Source organism: Misgurnus anguillicaudatus, unplaced genomic scaffold (genome assembly GCF_027580225.2).
Source record: "Misgurnus anguillicaudatus unplaced genomic scaffold, ASM2758022v2 HiC_scaffold_33, whole genome shotgun sequence".
In the NCBI taxonomy this organism is placed as follows: Eukaryota; Metazoa; Chordata; class Actinopteri; order Cypriniformes; family Cobitidae; genus Misgurnus; species Misgurnus anguillicaudatus.
The window spans coordinates 8,879,866-8,901,099 of NW_027395283.1; the positions used below are offsets into that span (position 1 = coordinate 8,879,866).

The 21,234-nt window shown below is 39.2% G+C and overlaps 3 protein-coding genes across 3 annotated transcripts in view; 2 read left to right on the forward strand and 1 right to left on the reverse strand.

The window, feature by feature from the left end:
- LOC141363150 (protein NLRC3-like) overlaps window positions 1–13,156 on the forward strand; it is a 98,259-nt gene extending 85,103 nt beyond the window's left edge. Inside the window, exon 8 of the mRNA XM_073865714.1 lies at window positions 12,964–13,156. Coding sequence (XP_073721815.1) covers window positions 12,964–13,141 — 178 coding nt within the window. The 3' untranslated portion in view covers window positions 13,142–13,156. The remainder of the gene's footprint in view (window positions 1–12,963) is intronic.
- The window catches only part of LOC141363221 (NLR family CARD domain-containing protein 3-like), a 460,117-nt gene extending 444,520 nt beyond the window's left edge, over window positions 1–15,597 (forward strand). The window contains exon 11 of the mRNA XM_073865813.1: window positions 14,091–15,597. Coding sequence (XP_073721914.1) covers window positions 14,091–14,115 — 25 coding nt within the window. The 3' untranslated portion in view covers window positions 14,116–15,597. The remainder of the gene's footprint in view (window positions 1–14,090) is intronic.
- Window positions 15,598–15,720: 123 nt separating this feature from the next.
- On the reverse strand, window positions 15,721–18,193 carry LOC129432509 (E3 SUMO-protein ligase ZBED1-like). The gene is made up of 2 exons (XM_073865816.1): window positions 16,583–18,193; window positions 15,721–16,490 (listed from the first exon to the last, which is right to left on the reverse strand). Exons 1-2 carry the CDS (start codon window positions 16,865–16,867, stop codon window positions 16,104–16,106), a joined length of 672 nt encoding a protein of 223 aa, XP_073721917.1. The 5' UTR covers window positions 16,868–18,193; the 3' UTR covers window positions 15,721–16,103.
- Between the last annotated feature and the right edge of the window lie 3,041 nt (window positions 18,194–21,234).

The following is a 21,234-nucleotide window of genomic DNA, read 5'->3' on the forward strand; positions in this document are numbered from 1 at the left end:
GCTTAAGGGATTATTGTCAGTATAGACTGTAAATTTGGCTCCTAACAAATATTCCCTGAACCGTTCTGTCACTGCCCATTTTAAGGCCAGGAATTCAAGCTTCATGGAGCTATAGTTTGACATGTTCCTTTCAGATGGCCTCAGGGTTCGGCTGGCAAAGGCAATAGGTCTAGTCTTGCCGTCTACTTCCTGGGACAGAACAGCCCCCAAGCCCTGATGGCTTGCATCAATTTCAAGAATAAATGGCTTTGAGAAGTCAGCGTACTTCAGCACCGGGGCACTTACAAGCTCTTGTTTCAAGGTCTGAAAGGCTTCCTCACAATGATCATCCCATAAACTCCCTAGCCTGGTATTAGGTCCTCCACGATTCTTTCCCTTACCCTGGACTTTGGCTACGAGCTTGTGCAAGGGACCTGCATGCTTGGCAAAGCCTGCCACGAACCGGCGGTAATATGAGGCAAAGCCCAAAAATGAGCGTAGGTGAGTCAAAGTAGTTGGTTGCTTCCACTGTAAGACAGTCTGAATCTTATCAGGATCAGTTGACACTCCATTAGCCGATATTACATGGCCTAAGTATTGCACTTCTTCCTTAAAGAAGTTACATTTGCTCAATTTGAGTTTTAAATTATGTTCCTTGAGCCGGCTCAGGACTAATTGTAGCCGTTGTACATGCTGGAGGAAAGAAGATGAAAATATAACTATATCATCAAGATACAGCAATAATGACTGGAAACTTTGGTCGCCGAAAATCCTTTCCATCAGGCGTTGGAATGTGCTCGGTGCATTACATAGCCCAAAGGGCATACGATTAAACTCAAATAAGCCGAACGGTGTACAGAAGGCCGTTTTTTCCTTGTCCCGTTCTGCCATAGGCACTTGATTGTATCCAGAGGCCAAGTCAAGGGTAGAGAACAGGGTAGCTCCTGTCAGCGCATCCAAGGATTCCTCTATTCTTGGGAGAGGGTATGCATCCTTCCTGGTCTTAGCGTTAAGTTGCCTATAATCCACACAAAGGCGAATTGCACCATCTTTCTTCTGAACCACTACAATTGGGGAAGCATATGGACTACTACTAGGCCGAGCCACACCTTTTTCCACCAACTCTTGGACATGAGCTTTAACTTGTGCAAACTGTGATGGGGGTAGGCGACGATAGCGCTGGCGTATTGGGGCTGTATCCACTAAGGGTATCTCGTGTTGGACTAACGATGTACAACCCAAATCCCCATCATGTTCGCTAAAGACCCCTCTATACTTCTCTAGAAGCTCCCTAACTTCCTGCTGTTGTGCAGAAGAGAGGTTTGGCCATTGTAACCCAGAGAAATCAACAGAAACGGAAGTACTAGCTGTTGCAGATTGCACACTGACTACCTGATCCTCACAGGGAGTTGGATCCACAATATGCAGGGTCCCAAGGGTAATACGAGGCTGAAGCCATTGATCTTCTGTTCCCACATTCACTACTGGTACATTGACTTTGCCTTGAGCAATTGGCAATAGGGCTGATGAAATAAGAAGGTTCGGTGGCAATCGGCCCTCTCCATAGGGCAGTGGCTCTAGGAAACATGATGTAATAACACCTGGGACAAGAGAGCAAGTGGCATGCACAAACTTCAAGCACCCAGCGGGTATACGAAGAGCTGGCCCTGGCTGCACAACTGCCTTTCCAATACCACCAGAGCTAGACAGGCGTTCCACAACCTGGCATTCAGATAAAGCTTGTTTCCATCCGTTCTCTGCTGTCTGTATTAAAGGGCAGTGGAACAAGTTCTTCCCATGTTCCTCAAAAAGCTCTTGGTAACAACGGCTAATGGCATTCATCCCCAACAAGCCTGGCACCGTCATCTTCTGTTGTCGGGTGGTGGAATCCAGTACATCTGCAACAATTAGCACTCCAATCTTTGGGAGCACTTTGCCCAATACTTCCAGATCCAACTCAATATAGCCCAAGTAGGGAATGGCCAGTCCATTGGCTGCTTTAAGCCGTAACCACTCGCATGGCTGCATCGTTTCATTGGTCTGCGGCTGCACATACTGCCGAAAAAAACTCTCCGTCACTGTTGTCACCATAGAACCAGTGTCAAGAAGGCATCGTGTAGGTACTCCCCCAAAGCGGATGTCGATAACTGGGCAACTTCCAATTAGATGCGCCTTGGTCGCAGGAGTCCTTTTCTGTTCTGAGCCCAACAAACCCCCTCCTGGTGCCGAGCTCCCAACACCGGAGGGCGCTAGTTTTCCTGCTGCAGTACACTAATGGCAGCCACCCCAGCCTGCCCTTCACCAGGTAAGTCGCTACGTGTTACCACTCCTTGACCTACTGGGAGCATAGCCCTGCAAAATCTTGCTATGTGGCCCGCTTTATTACAACGTAGGCAAATAGGTTTCCCGTCTGCTTGAAATTTATATGGCTTAGACTGAGCACCCACCGGTCTATTGGTGGAACTGGGAACACTGTGTGACTGTCCTAATTTAGATAAGATTGCATCTAGCTGGGCCTGCTGTTTACGGAAACATTCTCTCAACTCTGTAAGCTCTGAGGAAGAGCTAGCTGACACTACATTAGTATCTACCTCATAAGAATTGCAGGAGTAGGCCCGAGGCCGAGGTGTAGTTTGTGCACGCCTATTAAGCCAATCAAGGGCTTCACTACGTATAGCCCTAAAACTTAGCCGGTGGTTTGCGGCAATCTGATCTAGCAGATCGCCTTGTAGTTTCTCATTACGAAGGCCTTCGACAAACTGATCACGGATAAGGCGATCAGAATGTTCTAAATCGGTATCTTTTTCTTCAATCTGCCCCATCAACTCCATTAGGACATGGGAATACTCTCTCACAGATTCATTTTCGAACTGCCGGCGGTGATAAAACTGACGATACAATGCATTAAGAGATTTAGAACAGCGAAAATTATTCTTCAAAATCTCAAAAATTTTCTGTGGGTCATTTCTATCCGTTGCTGGACTAAACTTTATCTCCCGCTTAGCTTCCCCGTCCAATAAATCATACAAAAACAAAGCTTGCTCAAGTTTAGACATACGACGGGTTGTTAAGGATCTATTTGCCTCCTCAATCCAGTCTTCTACAGATATATTGTCTACAGACATTTTACCAGAGAACCGGGGACATTTCCTTTCTCTTGGTACACATACCAGATGCTCCATGGGGGTTTGGGTGATAGAACTACTGGGGGGATCAGAGTCTACATCTACTGTATTAGAAGGACCAGCGGCCTGCCCCCGGAGCCGCTGATTTTCAGCCTTAAGTTGGCTAACCATCTCAGTCAAATTCTTCACCTGATCCTCCATGCTTTCCAAAGACATGTTGACGACCAGGCAGCCCAACTTGAGTACGATGAGTAACGGAACCCCTTTGAAGTAACCACTGTTTTCCCACCTAATGCCTTTTAAACAACCACCTCCAAAAAAATAAACAAAATAAAACAAGCAGCCAAACCGATCTACACACTACTCCCAACCCTGCCCGACTACGCCAAATGTAACCCAACCTAACTGGTATCACCACTAGAGGGGGGGGCCACAATTAATGAACCAATGTATAAACCAAGGATTCCCACTATCAGGTATTCAACTGAATGAATGAGGGAGTAGACACAGTGTTCAAAGAAAGGAAATACACTTTGATGCCTTAATTAGTTGTCGTAGAAATATAGAGTTTATGTATAAATACTTTCGGTTGACATAGGAGTGATCAAATCACGCAGGTTCTTAACTTTTTCCAAAGAAATATACATCGACATCACATAAATGTGCACACACGTCAGGCAGGCTGCTATGTTAGGTCTTAACAACAGACAAACAACCCAAATCAATATCACTTCATTAAAGGCGAGGGGTGAAAAGGGTGCCAACTGAGAACGGGATCACACAGAGGACTTAGCTATGGTATAGCATAACCTACCCCAAGCAGATATAACAGGCCTAGCCACGTACACACAGCAGTAAGCCGTATACTATAATGAGAAGTGCTGTAATTAGTTCAAAGTTACACCGCACATCAACCATAAACCCACTACAAACTGCAAAACTATTAGTAATGTCACGATACACGCACACACTTATGTACAAGCCTCACGGCGACAGCACGGACTAGGTATTCGAGCAGAATATTTTACTCTCTGTGTTCTCCCAGCCCCAGCTGACAAAGAAACAAAAGAAAAGAACAAGCCTCGCCGTATACAGCAAACAATAAATCAATAACACTAATTTGGGAGGTGGTTTTACATACAAGGCAAATGGTTTCACACAACCTGAATGCAGCACACTTAACTTATCGATGTTTTACACATAGGGAAAACAGTGGTTACAATTTACTCCTAAAAATAACAAACCATCACATTAATCCCATACCCATTCAGTTACTTGAAATACATAATATCTGGTTAAGAATATTAATTAATACCTGATCACGTCTGTACTGATCTCATACCATAAAGACGGAAATCAACGTTTCCACATAGACAACTATAAATACAACAAATGCATATTCAATACATCATCAGCATGTACCTTATTTATCTTAAAATTAATGGTTTACACTTTAATATTTATAAGCAGCTATAAAAACAATGAATGCATCTTAAACACACAATCAGCATATCCCTTATTTATCTTAAAATCAATGATTTACACTTTAGTAAATATAACACTTACTTTTAACACGATCTTCAACAAAACTCATGAAGCTATCCATCCATCTTGTCTGGACACAGCGCAAACAAGGAAACTACAATATTAAACACATCATGAAACCGCTGCACCAAACAGATGGACAAAATAGCTTTAAATACCTGAATCTCAACGCACCATGTATATACAGCCGAAGATGCCGATCAAGCGGCAGACAACGGACCCTGCTTCGTATCGGATCACCGCCGGCCAAGTTCAACGTGATAAATTAGTCACACTATCAGATTTCAAATAGTAAATGCGGGGTGGCCTAATATACTACTCGCATTACATCCAGTCAGCTGAGAGAACGTCATGTGACTCACTAAACATGATCATATGACTCGCTAAACATGATCACATGACTCGCTAAACATGATCATATGACTCGCTAAAACTGTTCGCACTAAAGCCCGGTGCATCACAATTCATCACTTTCCCACCTGTCACACTGGTTCTACTCCTTACTAAGAATTTTTTGCCACTTAAGTCATAGCTTAAGACTATTCTTAAAGCTCACGTAACACACGCTGTTTCTGCATTTCTGATATTAATCTGGAGTACCTATGGAGTAGTATGACATCCTTTATATCTCTGAAGAGTCTTTAGTTTAATCAGATTTATAAAAGAAAGATTAGCTTTAACGAATCTTTCCGATAACGTACGAAAAAATGAAGAAGGAGGAGTTATAACACGGGAGGAGCGAGTAGGAGTCATACAACACTATACAACACTGTTTTAACTTATGATTCACTACATGTTTTTTGTGATTTATATAATATACACGCGCCTATTTCCAACATAAGACAGAAGTCTTACTTACCACGTGTAACTCGTCATGACCCGGTTCTGAAAATCCACCGCATCAAACGCACACGCAAAACTCCGCTGCTAATCCGGATAATAAACTATATCCATTGTTTCCATAAGGCTGGATGTCTTCTCCTTACATCCAAAAACACACTTCTTCTTGTGCCATTGTTGACTTTTGAAATTAAACAAGGCTGAGTGGCGTGATAAGCTGTTAGCAAGCTCTAGCGTCTCCCGCTGACTGACGGCTGGGCGGGGTTTTCCGGGGGAAGTTTTCCGGCGGAAGCCCATATAAAGAAGTGATACGTATCGAAAACCCCTGAAACGTCAGTTAGAACCGTAATTGAAAAAAATTAGCCGAAACTTGTACGAACCCTGGCGAAGTGCATTCGGCACAGAAATACTCTGAAACACGCCCAACTGCATTTTTGACACTTTGCCTACGTTTAGCATGAGGAAACAACTCTATAACTGTGTTAATAAGTCAGAATGCTTGAAATACCATTAAACCCCCCCTTTAAGAGCATTTCTGTGATGTTTTATACATACAGGCCCAGGGGCTGTATTCACAAAGAATTTTAAGGCTAAAAGTAGCTCCTAACTGGCGAATTTAAGAACAACTCCTAAAAATAATGGGCGTGTCACTCCTAACTTTAGGACTCCTAATTTTTTTCACTAAGAGTAATTCACGAAGCATTTTAGCCCTAAGAGTAGCACCTTAGTCTGGGACAGCTTAAAGGTGGGAAAGAGGATGTTTGTTTAATACATTTTTGCAATATTACTTGAAACTGTCTTTACTAAATGATAAAAGACTATTTATTAGATGCACTGAAAGTAATACATTTAATATATGTCATCTGTGCATAAGGTAGGGCCTTAAAAACATCAGCCATTCGTTGACGTAATCATCGCATGAGCGATTGGCCCTCTGGCTTGTCAATCACTGCCATTACGTTCCTTGTGAGAGACGTGCGCGCTCCAGTAACTTTACACGAGTGACGCATGCGCATAAAGCATGAACTCCGTCTTAAGTTTCGGTTTGTTTTCATTGTCGCTCCTGCTTTCCTCCTCGAATTTGCACCACGGAAGAGAAGAAACCCGAAGGAGGACGTAAAAGAAAGACTTTTTAAGCCGCTGGGAATAGGAGAAAATTGTCAGAAAAACATAATGTAAACAGAGTTGTTATTGGAGAAACATTTCAACGCTGGAGAGCAATGAAGGAAAAGAGAGGTGTCAATACAGACGCGCAGTTCGCAAAAATTATTCTCGACAGGTAACAGTGATTATTCTTTCTTTGTGGAATAATTATTGTTGTACTGTTATTCAAGTATATTGACGTTGTTTGTGTACTGTAGTTGTAAGGCAGTGAACAGTCTGCTACATGCTAGTTGAAATGGGAGTAGCGTCGAATGATCTAACTTTACGTCTTATGTGTTTATTATCATCATTTCACATAATGAATCCACTGACGCGAGTCACGCGACACAGCATATGCCAGTGGTAAACAAACACTCGTGTTCAAATACTCGTGCACGAGTTTTGGAAGGCGTTCCCTAGAAATGAGCTGTGAAGGAGGGAGGCTGTTCTTACGCATGCGCTCATTTAAAAAACTCAGTAACCGTCTTTGGATTCTCAGTCGGCGGAAAACATCCTCTTTTGCGCCTTTAAATGGAGTCGAGAGGACTCCTCACTCACCAAGACCTATTCACAAAGGATCGTAAAATGGTTTAGGTGCTGAACCTCCTTAACAAATACATGGACATACATTGTTTCATAATTCATTACATTCATGACAAGCAGGAAGTTTTAGAATTACATGAAACAATGATATTATATATTTAATATTATATATGCCCGTTTAAAGGCTGCAATCTCAACCCTCTACTGTGATTGTAATGCATACCGCCGCCTCTCGCAGTCGTCCGGGGTCCGCGACACAAGCAGGAATGCTGCATTAAACTGCAAACAACTACTCTCCCCAGTGATGCGCGGGTTGATCCAAAATGAGCGGGTGCCTGCGGTTACGAGTCATCCAAAAATATTTTTTATGATATTTAGGTCGTTTAAAATAAAGATGCCAGTTAACTATTTCAAACAATTACTACTTTTAAAAAATGTGGGCCAGGGAGCGGGTCGGGTACACTATATTTTTTATTTTTTTGCGGTCCGAGTTGCAGGCGGGTTAGTTGAAAACGTCGGTTGGGTGCTGGTTGTTTATACATTGACCTGCGCATCACTGTCTCCCATGTCTCACGCTTAGTTTTGCTTGATATCTCAGTGCCGAATTTCCCTTTTATTACGTTTCTTTTTTCCAGCAGCAACTGGGCCAGCAGCAGTAACTGATTCTGCGTCCAGTTGGGCTTTCTTTTCCGTTTTGGCGAGTTCATAATCCACCGTCATTTAACTATTACATTAGGCTACTTCAATAGGAGCAACATTTCCTTGCTTTAAGTAGTCAATTTAGGCTAAAAAGATGTAAATTAACTCTCTCTCTTTCTCTCTCTCTTTAGAATTACACTTCACTGGGGCCTGCATAAACATGTCATTATATATGTATTTCGATGACATTACTATTATTATTTTGTGTAGGACACAGGCATATTTCGTAATTCCATGGTGCGTCTGTGTTATGTTCCGCACGATGGACCTGTCATCTACAACCAATCACCGTGCTCATTGCAAGGAAGCTTGTGTATGAAAATTGACGTCATCCATAGCAATGAAGACTCACTCTTAGTTTAGGAGTTGTCATTTTTCCTTACTAAGACTAGGTCTGAAAGGCATTGTGAATAACTTTAAAGAGAAAACTCTTAGCTAAAATCTTTTAGTGTGATTTAGGAGTACTCATAGTGGTAAGATGAAATTCTTTGTGAATACGGCCCCTGATCAGTAAGCAGATACATCAGCAGTCTCATGAATAATTATGAGACATCAACACGTCATTAAAGTACTGCAGTGTTTCACCTCAACACAACCTGTGAAGATAAAAACAGAGATAAAATCTTAAAATAAAAATGTTATTCTCTTCCGATTAAAATGAATGATGTTGTGTTGTTAGATTTCCACTACACACCTGACTGACTTAAGTTACATAACTGATGCGTCTATATAAATATCAGTCATGTGACCTTTTACATAATTCCAGTTGCCTGCCGCCATCTTGAGTACCTACCAAGTACCAGTAGGCTACTGACAAGCATTGGCTAGCTTGCTATGATTTACAGATTTCTTATATTTTACTGACAACATTTCGCACCTTGACTGTCATGAAAAGAAACGCTACTTTAAAAACAATATCTTGGTTAGTGTGTGATGCCTACTCGATCCCTGATGCGTTCTTCCAGCCGCTGTCCCCTGCTACCGAACTACCACTATTTTTACAACACTGAGAAGGCTCAACACAACATGAAACTTTGCTCAAAGTATCACCTGGATCTCTACACGTGAACACGAGCATTGAGAACATTGTTTGTGTACACACAGTTTACTAAAAGGAAAGGTTTTGTAGTTTGTGGTATTTGGTTTTGGTGTCTGCTCGCCATCTTTGCCAGACATAAAGAATCGATTTCCAAATGCGAATGAATAAATCTCATATGAGGCTCCTTTTTCAACTAGAAGGTTGATATTGTTTTTCACTTGCGACAAAACAACTAATTATCCGTGCATTTATATGGAACTATGCTTTAGGAGCTATCCATCTTTACTCTCCTCACTCCTTATGTCACATTCGGAGATCGATACATATTGACTCGCAAGATGGCTCGAGCGGACACCAAAACAATCAAAGTCAGTTGTTCAAAACCTTCTTATTAGTAAACTCTGTGTACACAAACAATGCTCGAAGTATCACCTGTGTCTCTACGTGTGAACTCGAGCATTAAGAACAAAGTATCTGGTTGTGTTGAGCCTTCTTAGTGCTGTAAAAAAAGCGATTTTGATGCTCACAACATATTGAAGGTATAGCTTCTAGTTCTTTTGGCGGAAGACAAGTTTAAGATGTGAGTGACTTCTGAGGGCTATTTCATAAAACTTGCTTGGAAAAGCGAGGATTAAAGTTAAAAACCTGACTTGAACTAACCTAACAAATGAGGTGAGGCTTAAGCGGTTTCAAAAAAGGTAAATTAAGTTTACGCAATCCAACTAATTTGATCCAGATTTCCCTAGTCAAGATAATTGCACGTACACGCTGTTCTTGAGCAGCCCTAGAGGTCAAGCGTAGATCAAATCGATCAAAGTTAAAGAGAAAGCGGTAATTTGGGATAAAAATGTATGAAGAATGTACTACTGACTGAAAATTATAATACTGCTGCAATAAACAAACCCATAAAATAGCTTGAAAGTCCTTATCGATTAAATCCTTTTTATGCAGCAACTAAATTAAAATCTATTGTCATATTTTAAATAGATCACATAAAATGTCCAAAATAACTTCAGAAATGACAGCCTAGTGGTCAGTGCTCTCAACAGCGCATTCAGCGACCTGGGTTCAATCCCCGTCAATGCTCATGTGGCTCTAATTTGCTTCCACTTTTTCTCTAGTTTTTTATATACTGTACTTTTTAAATATAACACAGATCTTTTAAAAGACAGTATGTAGGCTACTAAGTTACCTATATAATAAATATTTAGCAGATTAATGATTTTAATACATTTAACTTTAAATGTAACTTAAATGTAATTTTTTTTTTATTTAGGGGTACATTTCAAAAGCAGAAACTTGAGTGGACAAAAAGTAACAGGTGAAAAATTAAACGTAAATATATTGTTCATAAGAAGTGTAGTTGATTTAATCATAATCTTATGCTAGAAGTGTCTAATCTCATAATGTTAGATGTTGACTGGCAGTGAGGAGAGCACTGACATCTATCAGCAGCACAGCTTTACTCCTGCAGATGAACTGTGCTTGAAAGAAAAAAATGGGGTCACTGAGATCATGGTGGGTAGACAGCATCTGCATTTCTGAATTTACAGGAGTACAAGTAATGATTGTGTAAAATCATATATGTTACACATATTCTTGACCAGTCATTATTACATAATCACTATTTTTGATGGCAAATGATGTGTGCGTTATACAGCCACAAGTCTATCATGTTAAACCCTGGGAGTATGAGAGATTTTAAACCACTGCTTTATTATCACACTGTTAAAATATTAGCTGTAGTTATGCATGTATGTTATTAACTGGCAACAGTTCGTTTAAAGTTAAATGATATTATCTGCAATTCAGAAACTCCTCTCTGTTATCATGCAGACAAAACCAAATTTAACTTTCTTGATGACCTCAGCTTTAACAAGTCATGGAGTTTAAATTGAAATCATTTAACCACACGTACTTCCTCTATTTCAACACATTTTGTTGTCAAAAGCATACAGTACAAATGTTCAAACCTGTAAGGAAAAGACTTGTTAGTTATAATTAGTTATGTTTCATTTCAATTTCCTTCACAACGTGCAACAAAACTCCTCTGTTAAAATGTCAGAAAATGTAGTTTGGTGTTTCTTTGATGAAATCTTTGCTGATATTATTGTGTATGAAGAGTTTTTCTCCTCGTCGTGTTGTTTTTATAAAGATGATTAAAAACATTGATCCATCATTGACACTGACACACACATTAATAATGTTTTTATAGATTGAGTGAAATTGATCTTTAAACACTGTAACATCTTTAAATGTAAGATCAGAGTTATGTTATCTTCAGCTGATATTCCTCCTGTAATAGAGGAAGATTTTTACATCAAATACCTGATGAGAATTACAAGTGTGAGTCATGAACTCAATACTGATTTATGAAGACATGTTCATGTGGTTTAGGACATCTAACACTAAGGGGTTGTGTACACCAAAACTTTTAAACGCGGCTGAAAACGCCTTGAGGACGCCGAATGCCAGCTGTTTTTCAGCTGAGTGCCAGCTTTCTTCAGCTGAGCGCTTTGGTAGCTGTGATACTTTAGCTGCGAGCCAGTTGGTTGCTGTGGTAATGTCCCGCCCCTCCTCCACTGTGATTGGGCGGCCGTGTGAGAACTGACATTGACGAGTGGAGCTTTTCTCCCAAAGTTGAATCTCTTTCAACTCTCGACGCTCAGCGCCGAGCGCGAAAAAACCGCCGAGCGCCGGTTTTCAGCGCGGAAAAAACCCGCTAGCTGCTGGCTTATTTGAAAAACGCCGAGCTTCCATTGGAAACAATTGAAAACATGCGCCGGCCGCGGGCATAAAAGTTTTGGTGTACACAACCCCTAATAGTCAGCTGTGTGATGGATTTATTTGACATTTAAACACACAGTGTCTCAGTTACTGAGGGATTGAAAGAGGAACATTACATGAAGAGATTGAGGTTACAGATTTGAGGACAAACTTTGTAGTTTTGCATAATTCACATAAAGTCTCTGTTCTCTACAGGTTGTATGGTTGTGATATCACAGATAAGGGTTGTGTTGCTCTGACTTCAGCTCTGAGATCAAACCCATCACATCTGAGAGATCTGGATCTGTCTTATAATAAACTCACAGATTCAGGAGTGAAGCTGATCTCTGGTGTACTGAAGAATCCTGACTGTAAACTGGAGATACTGAAGTAAGATCATCTCTCTGATAGTCACACATGTACTGAGGTTTAGTTAAACATAAACTGTATGAAAAATAAACACACACTAAAATGTAAAGGATATATAAAGTCAATGAGAGATCTGATCAGTAAGCAGATACATCAGCAGTCTCATGAATAATTATGAGACATCAATACGTCATTAAAGTACTGCAGTGTTTCACCACAACACAACCTGTGAAGATAAAAACAGAGATAAAATCTTAAAATTAAACTGTTATTCTCTTCCCCATTAAAATGAATGATGTTGTGTTGTTAGATTTCCACTAGACACCTGACTGACTTAAGTTACATAACTGATGCGTCTATTCATAAATATCAGTCATGTGACCTTTTACGTCATTCCAGTTGCCTGCCGCCATCTTGAGTACCTATCAAGTACCAGTAGGCTACTGACAAGCATTGGCTAGCTTGCTATGATTTACAGATTTCTTATATTTTACTGACAACATTTCGCACCTCGACTGTCATTAAAAGAAACTCTATTCACATTAATACTGTTTTATAGATTGAGTGAAATTGATCTTTAAACACTGTAACATCTTTAAATGTAAGATCAGAGTTATGTTATCTCCAGCTGATATTTCTCCTGTAATAGAGGAAGATTTTTACATCAAATACCTGATGAGAATTACAAGTGTGAGTCATGAACTCAATACAGATTTATGAAGAAATGTTCATGTGGTTTAGGACATCTAACACTAATAGTCAGCTGTGTGATGGATTTATTTGACATTTAAACACACAGTGTCTCAGTTACTGAGGGATTGAAAGAGGAACATTACATGAAGAGATGGAGGTTAGAGATTTGTGGACAAACTTTGTAGTTTTGCATCATTCACATAAAGTCTCTGTTCTCTACAGGTTGAGGAGTTGTGATATCACAGATGAAGGTTGTGTTGCTCTGGCTTCAGCTCTGAGATCAAACCCATCACACCTGAGAGAACTGGATCTGATGTGGAATAAACTCACAGATTCAGGAGTGAAGCTGATCTCTGATCTAAAAGATGATCCACATTATAAACTACAGACAGTAGAGTGAGTAGAGCTCATTTAAATAAATGTTTAAAGTAAACTCATGCAGTGTCATTTAAATCCTAGAATATAAATATCAGAAATAAATGTAAATTGATCTGCTACTGTTATAGGCTGTGTATCCTTTAAACCCAACAAACAGAAAATATGAAGTGTACATGAACAACACTTGATGCTTTGTCAGATCAACACAATAAGAATTCAATCCAATGTCTGAGTCTGTTTACTAACTGTGATGTTGAGTTTGTTCACTCCAGGATTTAATACTGTGATCTTACTCTTCTTACACATTATATATGATGTTTGTTAATGGGGTTTGTTTGATAGGTCGACACCTCTATAGTTATGCACACTTGACTAGATGTTCATCTTAAACTCTTTTTATAACAACTTGGTTTTTATTTCATGTTTTAAGCATTATTGATCAAATCATCAGAATACAGAAAGAAATAACAACACAAACACAATATATACACAACAGATCAACACAAAGTACAGATGATAAATGATAGAGATGAAGATTAGAAAAAAGAAGAGAAAGTCAACTCTTAAAATCTGATGGACACTTCACACAACTCTCTGTCGAGCTTTGACATTGATGCTGTTTCTCTTTATTTACACGACTGTCAACCTCCAGGACTTTTAAAATAAAGCATCACCTTCATTTTCTTACTGTTTGTGTGTGAACTCATAAAACTGTCAGTGTGTCATTATATTATACTACATACATATCAATACATTCATCTCTTACATTGACATCAAATATTCAGAAGAAATAGATGAAATGTGTTTTTGTATTGTTGTAGCTCATGTGTATGTGATAAACAGATTGTTGACATGTTTATTATGTTGAAGATTTCATTTCTATCACTGACTGACAGCACTAATAGTTTGTTTTTCTATCTCTTCATCTGACACTGATGATGATCTCATATCTGATTGACTTTCTCTTTCAGTCTTTGGCCTAACACACCATGTTAAAGATGTCTGTCTGATCTTCAGTATGATCTGCTGGTGAATAAGAAGACACAATAGTGACATCACTTCCTCTTAACCGTATGAGTTGATTATTCAGTACAGGATCTGATCTGTGACTTTATTCAAATCTGACTTTGAAGTGTTGGAGGTAAATCTTCATCCTAACTCAGCTTCTGTCTACACATTTCCTATAAGAGCGATTTATCAGTCAGTGTAAGAGGAGCAAGAAATCTCATAGGATCATAAACTGAAGTAAATACTGACAAGATTCCTCTTCTTCTACACTGTTGGGGTTTTTAACTTCATCTTAAACTGAAATGTGTTCAAGTTCAGCACAACATTGAAGACTCGCAGCTCATTTATCTCTAAATCCAAATACTGGGCGTCTTTGCTTTTGTGTTCTTCAGGATCTGACGCAGGACTTTTTGATGATTATGAGATCAATTACAAAAAAGTTCAGACACTGAATGAAATGTAAATAAAATTACAATGCAATCATTTTAAAATCTTATAAATACAGAAAACAAATCAAATGTTTCATCTAAACTTTACTGATATTAATTGTGTTGTATGTCGTCCTCATTTCAGTCCTACTAAAGACCATAAAGATGAAATGAGCGTAATTTACAGTTTTAATACAGTGACATAAAGTTTAATAAAATGATAAACTTGACATTTCAGCTTTGGTCTATCGCTGTTGATTATCTGTCAGACGCTTTCTGAACGACAGAGTCAAACTGCACCATCTAGTGGACAAACACAAACTTTACAATAAATTTACAATAAAACACAACACATTCTATATCTAATTCAAAATAAATGTAAAAACAAAACAGTAAATTCATACTCAGTGAACAGTACATTCAGTCATTATTATAATTTGTACAATCTTGAGGTAAAATCCTGAACTCCATCAAAGGTGTCTGAACGTCAGGTGTTGTTCTAAAAATGACCGCTTGAGGCGCTTTGGAGGCGTTTATGTGCTTTGGTTGCTACAATACTAGTTATAGTATTTTACAAGCTTGATAGCATTGTTTGTCTCGTGAATATACAGCATAAATTGGTGATGAGAATAAAGTATGTGAGAGGAGGAAGACTAGATGAGTATAAAGCAGAAAATGAGTCCTGGTCTGTGTATATTAAGTTGTTCATGATTTAAATGATGTGGATGATACGAACCAAATAGTGACTTTGCTGTGGGAGCTAGGGCTGCACGATTTGGAGAAAAAAATCGAATTGCGATTTTTCTGATCAAAACTGCGATTTAAAGTGCGATGTATTAGTATTTTAAAAAAGAGCTACATCCAGGTCGTTTTAACAGCACCAAAGAAAGACAAACTATGATACACTGTGCTACTGTTTATTTAAAACCTTTTAAACATTGTAGCCATTTTTTATAAAGTTGTCATAATGCAAACATGACAAATTAAGAACTACAGTATCTTAAAAGTTAAATTAACAATTGTATATAAAAAGGGATAGTTTACCCAAAAATGAAAATTTAGTTTTCTCACTCTCATGTTGTTTTAAACCCGCATTAATGTCTTTGTTCTAATGAACACATATTTTGAGAAATGCTTGTAACCAAACCATTCATGAGCCCCATTCACTTCCATAGTATTTTCTTTTCCTACTATGAAAGTGAATGGGGTCCAATGGTCTATGAAAGGTTTGGTTACAAACATTTCTCAAAATATCTTCCTTTGTGTTCATCTGAACAAAGACATTTATGCGGGTTTGAAACAACATGAGAGTGAGTAAATGACAGAATTACATTTTTGGGTGAACTATCCCTTTAACCTATTAAGAACCCAAACACACTGTAAACATTTCACATCAGTAAAACACTGACCATAACCTACATTAAGGTTGAAACAATAACAGCAAACGTTTTTGCCATTTAAAGTGCAAAGAACATAAATAATTCTGAGGCAAAAGGCCTTTAAGAAAACCTTCACATTTAGATTTTCACATTGCTTAGGGTAATGTGCTTAAAGATTTTTTGACAAAAAGAGCAGCATATCCACTCTCTCTGGTTTGAGGCATGAACGCTGACATGTTACTACATTGCCTGCAGCACTGAAGAGTCTTTCCGACGGTGTGCTTGTGGCAGGAACACACAAGTATCGACAAGCCAACCTGCTCAACCTGGGAAAGTTAATCTGGTGCTGTTTCCACCAGGTCAAGGGATTCTCTTCTCCATCAATTACTGGTGCAGTTAAGTAGCTGTTTAGCTCCGTTTCCACCACATGATGAAAATTAGGAGGTTCTTCCTGAGACACGTCTGGAGAAATCTTGAAATAGCTTCCAAGTGACTTAGCTTTCACAGATGGGGCTGCTGCTAAATCCTGCGACTCTGAGACACGTGATCGTTTCTCCTGTAACAAAAAGGGCAACAAATTACTTAAGTTTTAACATTTTCAGTGCGAAAAGAATGCTCAACATTTCCTCATAAGTGCCATTTTCTTACCTTTCTGGCAACATCTTCCATCTCTGTCATCATTCTGTCTTTTATGGTTGAAATGTTGTCTTGACTGATGTAATTTATTTTGAAGCGAGGATCTAAGAATGATGTAACATCCAGAAGTTCTTGAGTGGATGGGTCATCATATTTTTCCTTTAGGTACCGAAGGACTTTGTCTTTGATTGCCCTTGTCAGATTAGTGTCATCTGGATCTTCAGCGAGTGTCTTTGTTCTCAAAAGGTGAATAACTGGCTTAAGATAGGAGACACTACTCCTCTCCCGAAAGCACATCTGTAAACTCCTGAAGTGGATGCAGAGCTTTGTGGATGGATTCTAACACCTCTATGTCTTGCCATGTCAGCGTTAGATGCCTTATTTTTCTTGTCTGCAGACAGCACATGATTCAAAGCTTTACACTGCTCCAGAACCCTTGCAATCATTTTTTCCTTGGTTCCCCATCTTGTGGGGCACTCTGTAATCAATGAATGCTCAGGCAGATTCAGCTCTTTTTGGGCTGCTGTCAATGCCATTCTCTTCTTCCAGCTGTAGGAGAATTGACTGACCAGCCTCTTGCAAATGCCTACTGCTCGCTGCACCCCGTCATCTTTCAGTGCGTTTTCTGAAAAATACCATTAAAAGTTTAGCATGCAAGTTAATATCTAAGATGTAAATTAATCTAAAATTTACAACATTTTTTTTATTATTTAAGTTCATTTTAATTTATATACACTAATAATCATTAATAATAATTAAGACTCATTAATTATTAATATTTGTTCATTCGTTTGAAAGTAAACATATGTAAGTTTATGCAGTAAATTATATTATTAACAAAGCTCAACCAATGCTGTAAATGATTTATTTTTGTTATTAAAATATAATTATGTATTGAATATCAATAATTCTCGATTATAAAATGTATTATATGAACACTTAGCGATTGCAAGATGGAGTCTATGACCGAAGCACTGCAGCCTGGTCCATCCATTTATTTCCACTGCCCTTATTATGTTGGCCGCATTGTCTGTGGTGATGCACACCTGGCCATCTTCATTCAGACACCAGCTAGCTAGAGCATCTTTCAAAGCAGAAGCGATGTTTTCTCCGGTATGCTCAGTGGGAAAGTATGACGCTTGTAAACAACGACTCTTTAATTCAAAATCCTCAGATATTAAATGTGAGACTTTGATATGGTTCGGTCGTCCAGCTCGACCACATGTCAGTTGTCGTCGCGTAATATTGGACATCTTTTAGCTCAGCTTCAACCTTCTGTCTGCACGTATTGTACAGGTTTTGGATGGCTTGAGTAAAGAAAGTACGAGATGGAATGCAATATCTTTTATCGATCGTTAGGATAAGATGCTTGAATCCATCTTTTGTGACAGCGTTAATTGGCACCATATCTTTAGCCAGGTATCTTGTTATGGCATCTGTTATTTCGCCATACCTTCGTGAAGATTTGTCATAGGGTGTGCAACTTTCTAACGCCTGAGCAATTGAAGTTTGCTTGGATGTCGGTCGTGGTGGTTGTGATTGTAGGATTGAAAATATAGGGATTTGTAATATTAAAAATATAGGAATTGATTACTTTGTCACAACTTGTCACAACCCCCATTTCCATCCTGTACCATCTTCATTCCTGTGCTTACTGATAGTGATCACAGACTATTGTCACAGCTGTTTATCCAGTACAGTGGGTGTGGTCCTCTGATTGGTCAGTTTGAATGTATCATGTTAGGTTTAGCCACATGGTCAAGGGATAGAGAATAAAGGTCTTGGTTTTCATGAGCTCTGGGCTTTTGCCTTTTGGCATTTGCCTTTTGCTTTCTGCCCTCTGCTTTTCTTCTTTACCTGAGTTCTTGGGTTTAGGCCATAAGGCCAAGATTCCAGTTCTTAATGGTGATCTCTTTCTTCTAAACTTTCTTTCTTTCTCTATCTTATCAGGTAATATCTCACATACATTGGAAACAGTTAATTGTTTGTATTAAGTACCATTTCATGCATTTAAAGTGTAACCATTTCAATTGTAACTTTAAGTCAGTACTGTTATTAAACCTTTTCATTTACAAATCTGTTGTTTAGTTTTGATTTAGTGTTAATACTTAAACGCTCCATATTGCAATTCAATATATTTATATTCTAGCAATGCTCTCCCACATATTTTGCTATTATAACTGCACTTATTTCCGTCGTTGGTATAGGTTGCAGAAGGGTGATAATTGACCAGAAATATACAGTTTTATAATATCTTGCTGTTAACATTTCTTAGTCATTTTGGCGTTCCTACAGACTGAACCACTGTAGTGAATCCACCCTTACATGATGAAGTGCATTCATCGGATTCGGCGGACTTTTTCGCCATGCATTCATCATAGCATTTTCTGTGATACCTTTGCAGGTGCTGATACAGGTTGGTTGTGTTGCCTCGCGAGGTCGACACAGACGTTCGGCAGGTTTTACAAACTACCTGTCTTTGAAGTGCATCAGAAGGACGAAATCCAAAATAATTCCAATCATATGCGGTGCTTTTTCGCTTATGTACCAATTCGTCTGCAGATCTTTGCTCTTCTGCAGACGCACTTTGTTGCGAAGTTGAACTGCTGCTCGCGCTCATCTTTTCTAAATGGCGTTTAGTCAGCACGTCAGAGCTACAATGCCCTCTATTGGTGAAACTCTGCATCAAACGTAAAATGCGCATGTCGCAAACTGTCGTAAACTGTCAAAAGCAGCGTATTAGATGCTTGTTATGTGATAGTTCTGAGTCGAAATAACCGCAGATCTTGCGATTCAAAAATCGCGCCGTTTTAAATCGCGATTTCGGTTCAAAAACGATTAGCCTAGTGGGAGCGTCCACATATGAATTACTACAGAATTTAATTCAGCCTGGAAAGCCAAAGGATAAAACATTTGAGGAAATTGTGATTATTCTTAAGGTCAATTTTAAAACAAAGCCATGACAAGATTTTTTCTCCAACTGCCAGTATGATGAGATACTGAAACAGAAAACAGTACAGGAAATTTTGATTTTGAGATATCTAAAAGAGACACAAGACAAAGAGCTGTGTTACAGAAAAGGTGAAAATGAAAACTTGATACATGCATAGAGCGATGCAAATTGGACAGCTGATATAATTGATAGAAAAAGTACTACAGGTTACTGCATTAACATGAACAAAAATGATCCATTAATCTCATGAAGACTAAAAGACAGTCTACTGTTACACTGTCCACATGTGAAGCTGAGTTTATGACATTAACTGTGACTGTACACGAGTGTTAGAAAACATTGATGGACTGAAATATCAATCTAGAGTTTATGAAGACAATCAGGGTGTCATAGCGTCAGCAAAAAATCCTTTGAGGTGTAAACATGTGGACATTAAATGTCATTTTGTGAGGTCTGTGATAAAGGAGGACAGAATTAGTCTGAGATACTGATGTCCAACTGATGATATGATTGAAGTAAAACCAGCAACAAACATCATGACATTTAACTCATTTATGTTTGCTGTATGAATTTTCTTCTGTTGAAATGATCAAATAGAAATGTGAGTGTTCAGATTTATAAGTATTGTGCTCTCATTTATATTTGATTTGTTTAGCTTTTATTTTTGTGAGCCAGCCAATCACATTGCAGAGTGTATGTCATGTGACCTAATCAGTGACTGAATTAGAGTTCTCAACGGGCCTGAAAATTACAACCCGACCCGACCCGGCCCGTGGCTTTTAAAGCCCGGACCCGATGTAACCCGACACATCAACGTGAATTATCTGTCCGAACCCGACCCGCGGCCCGACGCCGCCGACCCCCCCCCCCCCCTGCCTTTTTTTCTCATACACGTAACGTTAGGCTATTATCATGACCAGCAGACGGAAATTCAAACCAAGCTTTAATGTTCACGCCTTATAACAACAAACAACTGAAACAATAAACTTTAAATATAGGCTATATAAATATGCCTAAAAATGAATTCACCTGCGGCAAGTTTACTTTTCTCCATCTCTTCTTCTCCAGGCAACAGGCGTGCATGCAGTGATAGCAATAAGCTCTGGGGCGGATCCGCAACGGATCTGCTCTGAAGCGGATCCGCAACGGATCCGTTCTGAAGCCGGCAGCTCCGGTCTGGATCCGTTGCTGATCCACCCCGGAGCTTATTGCTATCCCCCGCCCCTCTCTGTGATGCATGTTGCAGCAGCCAGACCAGACTTTCTTTACGGTGAACAGCAGTGATGATTAATAATTTTTTTCGCGGAGCGTAAAAGATTAAGCCCGAGGTCCGACCCGACCCGACTCAGTTGCTTATATTTTTGACCCGAACCCGGCCCGAATTCGCGGGTCCCGTCGGGTTTGTCGGGCTGGCCCGACCCGTTGAGAACTCTAGACTGAATGAATGCAGATGTTTCTGTTTAAATAAAGTACGCCAGTCAAAAAGAGAAACTGCTTGATGTGAAACAGTATTCTGTGTTGTCTGTGTAAGTTACTCTGTTAACAGTAAACTTGTGTATTTCTGCACTCAATTATCTTTTTATCACTTTGTAAAGTTAATTTCTAGCTCCATAAATATTGGGACAGAGGCACATTTTGTGTTATTTAAGCTGTTCACAAAAATGTTTTCCAGTTCCAGTCATATAATGAATAATTGTCTTAAAGTGAACAC

Coding starts and splice junctions, on each gene's coding strand:
- LOC129432509 (XM_073865816.1), bottom strand. CDS start 16,867: ATGTGCTTTCGGGAGAGGAGTAGTGTCTCCTATCTTAAGCCAGTTATT. Junction 16,491..16,582: donor TGGAAGATGTTGCCAGAAAG/GTAAGAAAATGG, acceptor TTTTTGTTACAG/GAGAAACGATCACGTGTCTC.